General features: G+C 47.8%; 1 protein-coding gene across 1 annotated transcript in view; it reads left to right on the forward strand.

Moving 5' to 3' along the window:
• Positions 1 to 11,178, forward strand: part of OSBPL10 (oxysterol binding protein-like 10) — a 206,488-nt gene extending 195,310 nt beyond the window's left edge. The window contains exons 10-13 of the mRNA XM_014548387.1: positions 1,595 to 1,781; positions 3,274 to 3,456; positions 7,179 to 7,332; positions 9,869 to 11,178. Of these exons, the coding sequence (XP_014403873.1) occupies positions 1,595 to 1,781; positions 3,274 to 3,456; positions 7,179 to 7,332; positions 9,869 to 9,913 (569 nt within the window). The 3' untranslated portion in view covers positions 9,914 to 11,178. The remainder of the gene's footprint in view (positions 1 to 1,594; positions 1,782 to 3,273; positions 3,457 to 7,178; positions 7,333 to 9,868) is intronic.
• Positions 11,179 to 13,045: the final 1,867 nt, after the last annotated feature.

The raw sequence follows: 13,045 nt of genomic DNA on the forward strand, positions 1-13,045 counted from the left end.
CCCCCAGCCCAGCCGCTGGGAGCAGAGGCCCATTCAGCTGCTCCTGCAACCCACCTGCCCCTAAAACACCAGGACAAGCGCTGAGTAAATGGCACAACCTCTTGAGTCTGTGGGAAAGGCAATCAGTCCCGGCAAGCGCAGTGGCACCTTGGCCCAGTGCTGTGTGTGGCCGCTGCTGCTGCTGCATCCCAGGTCCCCAGAATCCCCTCCCCTCTGTGACTCTGTGCTTTCCAGAAAAATGTTCTATCAGAATATTTGGGTTCCTCGGGTTAAGATCGGGAATGAAATTATTTAAAGTTTTAATGCCTGGCCTTGTGTTGATTGATAAATCCGTTTGTGGGATTTAAGACTCACCTCCACGGGGGCAGATTGATGCTTTGGCATTTTTCGGTTTCTCCCGGCTCACAGGCTAATGAAAGAGGCGCTTTCCTTGGGATCCCATCTGTATGCCTGGTGTTAATATGGTCTTTTATTCCTGCTAGGGGCAGGTATTCTTTTTAATGCAGCCCTAAAGATATGAGTTTGGGTTGAGCAGGCATCCTTGCAGGTTATTTAATAAGTGAGCGCACAGTCATGGATTTCAGCCCAGAGCCCAAGGAATGTGGTCTCGCTAATGCCTTCCGAGCAGCTTGGCTCAGGGGCTCACTGGTGTCAGGGGACTTGAGGGAAGTGCCACTTGGTTTGGGAGAGGTTTTTCTAAAGATGAGCGCCAGGAGGGTGCCTCCCCCCCCCCCCCCCCCCCCCCCCCCCCCCTCCTAAATGGAAATCCCACTGTTAAGAATTCGCCCATTGAGAGCTGCTTTAGAGAGGAAGGCGGGCTTAGGATGTAAACCCCCGCAGGATCCGGTGGTGTGTCAGGCTGTGTGCTTGGAACTGAGGTTTAGAATCTCTTTCCCATCCTTAACCACAGCCCAGGGAGGCACAGGGACCGCTTCCCTGGGGCACAGGTGAGGAAACTGGGGCGCAGAGAAGTTAAGATCTTGCTCTCAGGATAATGGCAGAACTCTTTAACATGCTTTTTTGAAGTTTCAGACATAAGGTCTGGCCCCTCCTGGCCTGGCCAGCCTCCACACTGTACACACCATCTCCCTTTGTGCTCACAGGCCCTTTTCTCAGCCCCTTCACGCTCACCGCGCTCTTTCCCACCGCCTGGCCTTGGCACTGGCTCTTCCCACTGCCTGGAATCCTCCCCCCTCTTCGCCTACTCAGCTCCTACCCAGCTCACCTGTCCTTCCCTCGGGGACACCTCCCTTCCAGGTCACTTCCCAGGGGAGGCCTCCGTGGCCCGGGCACCTCTCCCTCCCACCTTCATCACAGTTACAGTTTGGGGTTTGCTTGGTGACTGGTCAGTGCCCACCTTTCTGGTCTGTCCTTGAGGACAGACAGGGGTCTGCCTTATTCACTTGTATTCTCGGTGCCTGGCCCACAGTGGGGCGCACAAGACATAAATGCCTGCGAATGAGCAGCCAGCCTTGGCAGAGGGGGGCGACCAGTGCCCTTGGCAGGCAGCTGCTTGGTCTCTCCCGTGCCTCCGGATCCCCAGCTGCCCCTCTCGCGTCGGTGTGCCTGACCGTCTCCTCCTCTCTCCCTGGAGGTGTGCTGCGGCTCCTGGAGCACGGGGAGGAGTATGTGTTCACCCTGCCTAGTGCCTACGCCCGCTCCATCCTCACCATCCCCTGGGTGGAGCTCGGAGGAAAAGTCAGCATCAACTGTGCCAAGACCGGGTACTCGGCAACCGTGATATTCCACACGAAGCCTTTCTATGGAGGGAAAGTCCACAGGTAGGCGGCGCGGGGAGGCTCCGTCTCCATCTTATCACGATGCCCCGGGGTCCATGTCTCCACCAGAAATTGGGTTCCCGCCATGGGATGCATTGAAAGTCAAGAGAAAGTTAACATCTTTTTTCAAAAGAGGTGCTGCTTTGTTTCCCCCTCCCATGGCAGGTTGTTTGTTTGTTTTTGTTTTTTTAAACCCTTCTCATGTAAACTTATGGTGAAATCATTTAGGGATGTAGTAGCAAACACACACCAGAGAAAAAAGACACTTCCGTTTGTTACAGTAAACGCATCCTTCTGATGCCGCAGCCTGTTTCTCTGATCTGAAGCAATTTGATCTGTGAACCCAGACTCTGCCCGGGAGCACCCCATTCATGTTAAATTGGCTTCTTTAAGTCTCCCAAACCCTGTATTCTCTGTGAGATCTTTGCTTTAGGAGCTGGGGAAGCCCAAGCCTAAGACATGGAAGGCGAGGTCTGCTATTTGCAGAAGCACAACGTTGTTTTTATTGCTCCAGTTATAAAAATCCCTCCTTCAGAGCAGATCCGCATACAACAGGCTCCTGTCCCTGCCCTTTTTTGGGGGAAGTGTTCTGTATGATGTCACAGTGTCTGTCGCGGGGGAAGTGGGCGCCCTCAGTGGCCGTTTTGGAGCCAGACCCAGGGGCTCGCAGGGTGACCATGTGCTCTGCTCTCCAGCTCCACCTCCTATCAAGTTGGCAGCTTGAAATCAGCGGTGGTGGGGCCCCACGGAAATTGGCAAACAGATCCGTTGTTTTCCCTCCTGGACAGCCATTGTTAAACCTTTACCAGCACACCCCTAATGCCTTTCCCCTGAGCGTGGCCTGGATGTCTCCTGATGCGGCCTGAGAGCCTTTGCTCGCCACCTGGGAACCTTGGCCGTGTTCAGGCTCAGGCAGAGAGCTTCCAAGCCTGGGTTCGAAATCTCAAATTCAACCTGAGTTGGGCTGTTAGGAAGAGAGGAGCTGGCCTCCTACGCTTGGCTGCCTGGAGCAGCACTCCCCATTTCTCGCGTGTTCCTCTGTGCAGCAAGTTCCCAGGTAGAGAGGGAGCTGGGATCTGCTTTCACCCAGAGCTGGAACCCGGAGCCCCCTCGGGCCAGGCAGGTGAAGTGAGAGGTCACAAACCTGCACACAGTGCTTTTAGAGCCCGCGGAAGGTTGCTGTGAGCAGGAGAAGGTATCCATGCAAGGCCAAGCACGAAGATAGTGTTGCTCAGCTTTCACTAGATTAGCCTATTAACTGATCTGTAGACATGATTCATCTCTCACCAGTTTTTCCATCAATGCCTTCGTTTTGTGTTCAGGGACATTAGATCCCATTTTATAAGCTAGACTTTTGAGCAAAACACTAAGAAAACGATTCCTCTCCATGCCACCCCATTAAAAAAAGAATCTCCCAATGTGAGTCCACCTTTTCCAGTCTCTGTTTTTTTATAATGTCGCAAAGCGTGTTCCTTTGATTCCTTCCTTCATTTAGGGTCACGGCAGAAGTGAAGCACAACCCAACCAACACCATTGTTTGTAAAGTCCACGGGGAATGGAACGGCACCTTAGAGTTCACCTACAACAACGGAGAAACCAAAGTCGTGGACACGACCACGTTGCCAGTGTGCCCTAAGAAGATCAGACCTCTGGAGAAGCAGGGGCCCATGGAGTCCAGGTGGGCATCAGGCTGTTTCCCTCCGAGCTCGACCCAGGGGCCAGAGAGGAAGCCTTAGACAGCTCAGCGAACGGAACGGGCTGGGAATCCTGCTCTGACTTGAGATATTTGGATTTCCCACTGTGTGTCATTGAGCAATAGAGCCTTTGAATCTTTCAGTAGGGGGTGGAGGGTGAAGACAGTCTGCCGCAAACTTTTAATGCCTGTTCCCAAAGAGTTTGTCAACTCAGCTGGCCTGTTGCTTCATTACAAAGTTAAACACAGGGAGTTGCTAGTAATCAAAGAACCGTGCAGTGAAGCTACGAGGCACTTTTTTCTTTCTTACCAGATTAGCAACATAATTTTTAAAAATTCAGTACTGACAAGGGTTTGATCAAATTGACGTTCAATGCCCTGTGCATATAGTAGGAATGTGTGAGGTTTAGCTGCATGGATCATTCATTCAGTTTAATCAGTGTTGTATTTCTGGGAATCTATTCTAAGGGACAGTTCTTAAATTCAGAAAAAGTTTCAAGCATAAAATTGAATATATATTTATAGCCTATATAAGAAAGAGGTAATATGCAAATTGACCATCACTCCAACACACAAGATGGCCGCCCCCATGTGGACACAAGAGGCGATCAGGGGAGCAGGGGAGGACAGTTAGGGGTACAGCAGGGGAGGACAGTTAGGGGTAACCAAGCTGGCAGGGGAGCAGTTAGGCATCAATCAGGCCGGCAGGGGAGCAGTTAGGGGGTGATCAGGCTGGCAGACAGAAGCAGTTAGGGGCAATCAGGCAGGCAGGCGAGCGGTTAGGATCCAGCAGTCCCGGATTGTGACAGTGGCCAGGCTGGCAGGGGAGGGCAGTTAGGGGCAATCGGGCCAGCAGGGGAGCAGTTAGGTGTCGATCAGGCTGGCAGGGGAGTGGTTAGGGGGTGATCAGGCTGGCAGGCAGAAGCGGTTAGGGGCAATCAGGCAGGCAGGCAGGTGAGTGGTTGGGAGCCAGCAGTCCTGGATTGTGAGAGGGATGTCCAACTGCCCACTGGGATCGGGCCTAAACGGGCAGTCGGACATCCCAGATTGGAGAGGGTGCAGGCTGGGCTAAGGGACACACACACGCCCTACCCCCTACCCCCCCGCAAGAATTTCGTGCACCGGGCCTCTAGTATAAATATATCTATTTAAAAACCTAAACAAACAAAAGAAAAAGCAATCACCTGCCTGTTTAGCAGGAGGAAACGGCTAAGTAAGAGTATCTGACCAGTTCACATGTCTGCGCTACGGCATGAATATGCTGCGACCCCTTCGAGTGATGTGTACGCAGGCACATGGGCAGACGCTGCTTGGAATATGCCCATTTGATTTTTCAACCAGGTCAGCAAATGGTGGCCCAGGGCCAAATGTAGCCTGTAGCTAATATCTGTAAAATTTTATGGGAACATAGCCATGTTTATTGGTTATGGCTGCTTTCCTGCTACAATGGCAGTTAAGTAGTTGGGACCGAGACCATATGGCCTGCCAAGCCAAGATGTTTACTGTCTGGCCCTTTACAGAAAATATTTGCCTTATCTAAAAGCATATGCTGCTCTTTAGAAATACAAGGTAGGATTAAAATGAAATAACAGATGATTCGGTGAAAGGTTTGCCTTTACCAGAAGTTTGTAACCAATGGGAAGTGTGAATTCTGTAAAATTGAGGCGGATGCAACAGTGCGTACAAACCATACGTTGTAACTAAGTTTAATACAACCAGGGCCTCAGTACCTCTGGAACCTCTGCTTTGTTGTAGGATTAGCACGCGCTTTCCCGTTCTTCTGTTTGGGGGCCGTGTAACCTTCTCTGTGTCCAAATGGAGGGCGTGAACTCCCACCCGTTGGCTTTTTCAGCTCAGCCTACCGGGCACTAGTCACAGGACAAGGGACAGACTGCGGGCGGGAAGAAAGCTCCCCCTTTGCCCCCGATGGAGCCTTTCCAGGGTCAGGAACCTTGCAGTTACTACCATGGCATGTCTGTTGTTGCTGGTTTGGCAGTTGAGAACAGGACTGATGCCCTTGTGTTGTTGTTCTAGGGATATGGAGTAGGTTAGCTACTCCTCATCAAGTCCCTTTGCTGCCTCTCTTAGCCAGGGGAACTCAGAATTCAGCCTGGAGTGGGGGTGGGGTCTGGTATGGGAGTAGGACAGAGGGGTGCCACCTCTTTTTGGCTTACGTATGCAGACTTTACTGAAACATGGAGCTGAACGGCAGGGAAACCGAGTCCAGCCCACCTTGTGTTCCCTAGGAAACAGCCCTGGAAGGTGGTAGAGTATCTGGTCCAGGGGTTCCCTTGCTGTTCAGAACACCTGAGCCTACTACGCAGCAGGTCTGCCAGGCCTTTCCTGCATGGCTGGGCGGGGGCAGTGGTTAGACCAGTTCTCCCAGCCCTCACAGTGATGCTGGCCTCGGTGAGCCCCCTTGGAGGGGAGGGAACCACTAGCCATCAGGGAAGAGTGAAGATACTTGCATTTGTCTGCCCACACCCATGCATTTGCTCAGGATGCCGAGTTTGGTCTGAGAGATGTTCTGCCTTGCCCAGAGCCCCCAGGGCCCTGGTGGATAAAGGCAGACCCAGGGCCCTGTGATGCCAGCCACAATCCTGCCTCAGCCACTCGCCGGCCTTTGCCATGAGGCTCTCCTGGACTTTCTGCTTTTCTCACTGACCTGCTCCCACCCTCCCCACCTAAAGGCTCCTCACCTTTCTGCCCTTTCTTTTGAAGTTCAGAGACTTCCCCAGATGAGCCCCCAACTTCTCCCCACCGGTCCCCATCCTAGTAGCGCTATTGGTTGGGTCCCCGCGTGTCTGGCCAGAGCTTTGTCTGGGGCCAGTTCTTGTCCTACTACCCCTCTCTAGTCCTTGGGCGTCTCTGCCTTCTAAACTTGGGGCCACTGTCTTATGAGGCTTTTCATGGGAGGTCCTGCTCTTGAGAGCATCCCCCCTACCACATGTCCTTATGCCCAGCCCTTCCCCTGGCACCAGATGTGTCAAGGGTGTGGGTGATGAAAAAGACAGTGATATGACCCAGCCCCGCCTCATCCTGATGTGGCTAAGTGAGGAAGTGCATGGGTGATGGTGCCCTGCTCTCCCTCAGTTCCTGTCCTCACCCCCTGGAACAGAGTGTATGAATCAGGGGTGGTCCTGGGAAATCCGAGAAAAACTGCACAAGATAGGAGCCAATCTAGGCCCTTTTACAATGAATGAGTGGGGCAGAGAATTAACTTCCTGTGTAGATGTGGGTGAGGTGACAGAGCCTGCAGCAAAATCAACTCCTCCCTCCCTCCCCCTTCTAACTCCTAATACCAGGTTTCCCCATGGGAAACCAGCCATTGTCCATATATCAGCTCGTTGACCTTGGGCAAGTCATTTCACCTTACGTGAACCTATTTTTCCTTCCCTTTAAAATGGGGATGCTAATACAGCATCTATGTCATTGTGTTACTGTGATTAAATGAGTTTATATGTAAATATGAGTTAATATGGTGAACACCATCTAAGCGTCTGCTTTATTGTTGTAGCAGCAGCATAGCCTGGTAGCCCTGGGTTCAAATCCTTGCTTCTAGCAGTCTTTGAGGCACCTGCAATGAGCTACCTCTACGGATGGCCTGCCCAGATGTCCTCTTCCCTGCTCTGGCCCCTCCTTATGGATGATGACCCTCCTTGAGCCTGCTGTCCCTGCCTGACCACTTCCTCTCCTGTCACCCCCAGGAACCTCTGGCGGGAGGTGACCCGCTACCTGCGGCTGGGGGACATCGATGCCGCCACCGAGCAGAAGCGGCGCCTGGAGGACAAGCAGCGGATGGAGGAGCGGAAGCGAGAGAACCTCCGCACCCCATGGCAGCCCAAGTACTTTATCCAGGAGGTAACTTCACCACCTGTTTGGGTGCTTGTCCTGAGGGGCAGATGGATTTGTTTGGCTAATGCAGTGGTTTGGATAGACAGAAAGATGGGGCAAGAGAGGTCCTGGGAAGATGTGGGATAGCTTGGCTCCAGCTTGGGTCGAGGGCGTCCTCTGGGCAGAACTGAGCACCCTGTCCCTCTGGCAGCCTCCATCAGAAAAGCCCATCGGCCTGCCAGGGAGGGAGAGGCATGGGATGGCAGACCTGGATGCTGTCCTAGTCATACAGAGAAACAGGCCCCTGCTACTTTATCATTAGCTGCAGTGAAGTGCCCTGCTGCCCGTTCCACACCGGGTGAGCTGGGACCTTCATGACAGAACTGCTTTCAGAGCTCTGCCTCCTGTGGGCCAAATGGGACAGACATGCTGGACAGGCCGGCCTGAGTCCTGTGCCCGAATGCTGCTGCTGCCACCCAGGAAAGTGACATGCGAAGGCAGAAATAAACCCTTACGAGTGCCCACCCCTGGGCAATGGGCAAGGCACTGTGTGCTCAGTTGAGGCTCTTATGCTCTTGAAATGGTTTGTGGAGCAACTGGGAAGCATTTGAACAGAAGTGGGAATAACGGGAGTCAGAGGCCAGTTTAAGGCAGGCCCTCAGGAGCCGGCAGCATCCACGAGAAACAGGCTGGGAGGACTGGGGCAGACGTGAGTCTGTATCTAAAGAGGGTTGATGCCACTTACCTCCAGGTGATCACAAACTGTCCAATTCTTCACAAGTTTTCACATGGTATGAAGGAATTTTTAAAAATGTAAACACTGAGAACCAATTGAAACCTGTCTGGGCTTTCTTTGGCTCAGGTGCTGGTAGGCCTGACCTGCAACAAGGAAGGATTACTGTGTAGGTAGAAGGCCTTGGGTGAGTTAGTAACCGTGAGGTAGACTCCAGGTCAGGAGCAGAAAGTAGCCCCTGTCCCCCCAGAGGCAGGGGCTGTGGCTGTGGAGGCAAGACTCCAAGGTTGGATTCTGGCTCAGGCAGAAGGCCTGTTAGAGACTCTGCCTTTATGAGACTCTGAGTGGGAATCTTGTCTGGAAACCTTGCCCAGGTGAGATGAATCTGTATTGTTAGTCAGGGTTCCCCAGAGAAACAGAACAGAACCAATAGGAGACATAACTGCATGTAGATTTATTACAAGGAACTGGCTCATGGATTATGGAGGCTGAAAATCCCCAGGATCTGCTATTTGCAAGCTGGAGACCCCAGGGAAGCTGATGGTGTAATTTAGTCCAAGTCTGAAGGCCGAGGACCGGGAGCCGATAGTATAAATCCCTGTCCGGGCAGATGAGATGTCCCAACTCAAGGAGGCAGAAAACAAGGCAGATTCCTCCTTCTCCCACTTATTTTCTTTTTAGGTTAACAGGTTGGATGATGCTCACCCACAATGGGGAAGGCAATCTCCTTTGCTGAGCTCACTAATCAAATGCTAATCTCATCCAAAAACACAGACACCCAGAAATTGTGTAATCTGGCCACGCATGGCCTGCCAAGTTGACATAGATAATTAACCATCACACAATCCTTTAAGGATCCTTCTGTGAGGTGAATCTGGTCTGAGCCTAGCTTGTCTGGCTTCTGTGGAAAGATGCACAAAAACAAAATGACAAAAGAAAACATACTGTTCCCTGCTGAGTTTAATAAAAGCCCCCGTGTTTGTAACAGAAGGCTTGAGGATATGTAAAGAATAAAAATCACCCCCAAACCAGAATCATCATCATTCAGTATATGCCCTTCTAGCCTAGCACCAGGCTCTCTGAGACTAGCTTGTCTGGCTTCTGTGGAAAGATGCACAAAAACAAAATGACAAAAGAAAACATACTGTTCCCTGCTGAGTTTAATAAAAGCCCCCGTGTTTGTAACAGAAGGCTTGAGGATATGTAAAGAATAAAAATCACCCCCAAACCAGAATCATCATCATTCAGTATATGCCCTTCTAGCCTAGCACCAGGCTGAGTGCACCATCCTGATTCTTGCCGTTTCTCACTGGTGTTGGATTGGTGGTATTTCTAGTGTGCGCTGATGTGTGACTATCCTGCTGGTGAGAGCTTTTGTTGGACATTCCCCTCCAGGCTGATAGGCTGTAAATCACTGGTTTGGGCAAATTCCTCACATGCAGGTCTCCGCTTTTCTCTCTTGTTTGTTCTTCCAACACGCACCCACCCCCACCCTGTCCTGCTGTTTAAAAACGCTCCTCCCTCTTAATCTTCCTTGATATAAACCAACAGAGCCCCCCTCTTTTGTTAATTTTTGTGGGATTTCCTCCTAAAATGCTAGCATGCGAAGATCATATGGGCTTTAAAAGCTGAGGAGGGGTAGTGAGACCACCAGCCTGGCACAGCTGAGATACCAGGAACAAGGCTGATGCACATACTGGTGGTGGTCCCGACAGATGCTAACAGTGCTTTGCATGGTACTAAGCTTCCAACCTACAGAGCCTGGACTCTTGTTCCTCCCCTTTGCCTGCTGAGAGGTCTCTGTGTAACGTCTCCTCCCTTCTCTTACAGGGTGATGGCTGGGTCTACTTCAATCCCCTGTGGAAGGCACACTGACCGGGTGGAGGTGCAGAGCCTTCAGGAAGAGCCCCGTTTTTGTAGGAATTAAAGTGGTACAGTATCAAGGTTCTGTTGGTATTCACTGAGATCGCTTGATATCATTCAAGAAATGGTACCTGAAAAATTCTATACTGTGAAAAATGTACTCCAGACTCTGCTATACGATTAAGTTTATTCAAGAGCCATTTGGGGCATGTGTGTGTACAGTTGTGAGCTCTTGGCATACTATATGTTCACACACCTGCCATTGTATACATGTCTGCTGATTATTACACATGTAAATACTGCACTAACCAAGAGTTAAGTGGGTAATTATGGGCTCCTTTTTATCAATGATTGGCCTTTTCTATTTTTTACTCTGCCAAAAATGTTTTGCACTTACAAAAGTATTCTCACATAGTCAGCTCCTGTCAAAAAAAAAAGGGGCGGGGGGGAGGGGATTGGCATGGCCCAACTGATATCCATCTGGTAGAAAATGGCTCGTTCCTGTCATTTCAAAATTATTATGATTCCCACCTCTCACCCCACGGCATTTCACCTGTCCATACTGCAGAAAGATAAACGGCTATTTTCTGCTGAATGGGAGTGGGCAGAAATCTATTCCAGGTTTATGCCAGAGCCTTTCAGGGTGGAGCACCTCTGGGAGAACCTAGAGCCAGGCCCACCTTGGAGTTTGCCTCTCATCTACTTGCCCCAGAAACTGACAGTTTCTCCTGCTCAAAGCACTAGTCATACATTTTTTTAGAAGCTGCTGCTTTTACAGTAGAAAACAAGTCATATGGAGACTTCACTACTTTTATGATGAAAAAAGGGCTTTAGAAGTTAAATATACGCATGCATATAATTAAACATGCACAACCACAACCTCAATCTTGTATTTAGTTTTGGGGAAAAGAATTTCCTGTGTTTTTTTTTTTTTTTTTTTTGTGCATCTCTATTATTTGACCCAAACTCTGCAGCAAGAAAACCACTGTGATTAAGTGTTCCATGGTTTCAGTTGAATTTCAGTCCTCAGCCTTTACAAACGAGGTCAAGACACAACTAGAATATAAAGGAAGGAAAAATATAACATTTGATTTTTGCTTACTGCTTATTATTTTATTTTTTACTGTACCACTCTGAAGAATATTTATAAAATCCAGTAGCATGAATGCTTCTCTGTAGTAGTACTAACTTGTGCCTTTTGTCTGCTTTCTTAAGACCAAATGTTCACACTTTGTAGATATTAGACAAATATATTTCGATTAAATACTATACCTATCTGTGTGTCTTTTATTTTTAGGGATTCAAAAGTTCTGTTGGAATTGATGGCTCTAAATGAGCTCAAATTTTGTTAATTTGATGTGAACAGCATACATATTTACATCAAAACAGTATTTCAAACATGAGAAATCTACCAAACATTATGGATATTCCATGACAAGTTTGTAAGAACATTTAACTCATATCTAGTGAATGTTTTATTTTGTGAAAAGTTACTACCAGCAAAGTAGTAATGTAGGCATATTTAGGTGTACAGTCTTAAAACACCCGGGAGAATAAGCATTTGGAACTATTTTATTTCTGAGAGGAAAAGCAGAATAAATGCAATTTTTAGTCTTCTCATTGAGGATTTTTTTCTCAAAAGTAATTACTGTGGTGTTTTTAGATTTTCCAGCCTTACTTCAAAGTATAAACTATTTGGTAAGTAAAATATAGAGAAGGTTCACTTTTTGGGGGTGGGCTCATTGCCTTTTACAAAATTGTGAAATGTACCCACCTTTTTGACCCCAGGTACCACCACCACCACTATCCTGACTCCTGGAGTATCTCTGAGTCCCTGTTTCAGTTCTTTTAAGGATATATACCCAGATGTGGAAGTGCTGTATCATATGAAAATTCCATGTTTAATTTTTTGAGGACCCACCATACTGTTTTCCACAGTGACTACACTATATTTTGCATCCCACCAGCAATGCACATGGTTTGAATTTCTCTACATTTTCCCAAACATTTATTTTCTGCTTTTTTGTTAATAATAATCTTCTCAATGGGTGTAGAGCACTATCTTAACTGTGGTTTTGATTTGCATTTTCCTAATGATTAGTTATGGTGAGCATCTCATGTATGTATTGGCCATTTGTATATCTTTAGATGAATTGTCTATTTAACTTTGTTGCTCATTTTCTAATTGGGTTGTTTTATGTGTTGAGTTGTAAGAGTTCTTTATTCTGGAGAGCAATCTTTTATTAAGTGTTTTATAAATATTTTCTCCATTCTTTGGGTTGCCCTTTCACTGTTGGTAGTATCCTTTAATGGACAAAATTTTGTTCATGTCCGATTTCTCTATTTTTTCTTTTGTAGCTTGTGCTTCTGTTGTGATAGCCAAGAAATCTAATTTTATGGAGCTTCTCCCCTATGTTTTCTCCCAAGAGTTTTAGCTCTTATGTTTAGGCTTTTGATCCATTAAAGTTAACTTTTCTATACTATGTTAGGTAAGAGTTCAACTTTGCACATGGTTATTCTGATTTCTTAGGACCACTTGAAGAAAAACTTTCCTTTCCCCATTGAACACCTGTATCAAATATTATTAGACCACCTATGCAAGGATTTCTTCCTGAGCTCTCTATTCTATTCCATTGCCTGTGTATATAGCATCTAGGTTTGTGTAAGTACACTATATGATTGCTTGATGAAATCGCCTAGTGCATTTCGCAGAACATTTCCTTATTAAGTGTTGTGTGAAGACAGTTATTTTCTTTCTGGTTAATAGAGAGATTACATATAACATGCTAACGTTGTAACAACCCATTTAAAATTAATACCCACACTCAATCGCATATAAAATGTTTTATAGTTCCACCTCTCTGTTGACATTACAAATTATATTTTTATATATTGTATACCCATTAACATAGACTTATAATTATTTTTCTTTGAAATCCTGTAGAAGAAAAAATGTTATAGCTTTGAGTTTGTCTAATACCTTTCATTTCACCTTGAAAGATTTCATTTCTTGCAGGGCAGATGTAGTTGTAATGAACTCAGCTTCTACTTGGAAATCGCTTAACTTCTGGTCATCTTTGAAAGACTATGTTGACAGGTATAGAATTCTTGATCCCAAAAACTTTAAATATAATTGAGCTGAGT

The sequence above is a fragment of the Myotis brandtii genome, unplaced genomic scaffold, assembly GCF_000412655.1.
Source record: "Myotis brandtii unplaced genomic scaffold, ASM41265v1 scaffold506, whole genome shotgun sequence".
Taxonomy (NCBI): domain Eukaryota; kingdom Metazoa; phylum Chordata; class Mammalia; order Chiroptera; family Vespertilionidae; genus Myotis; species Myotis brandtii.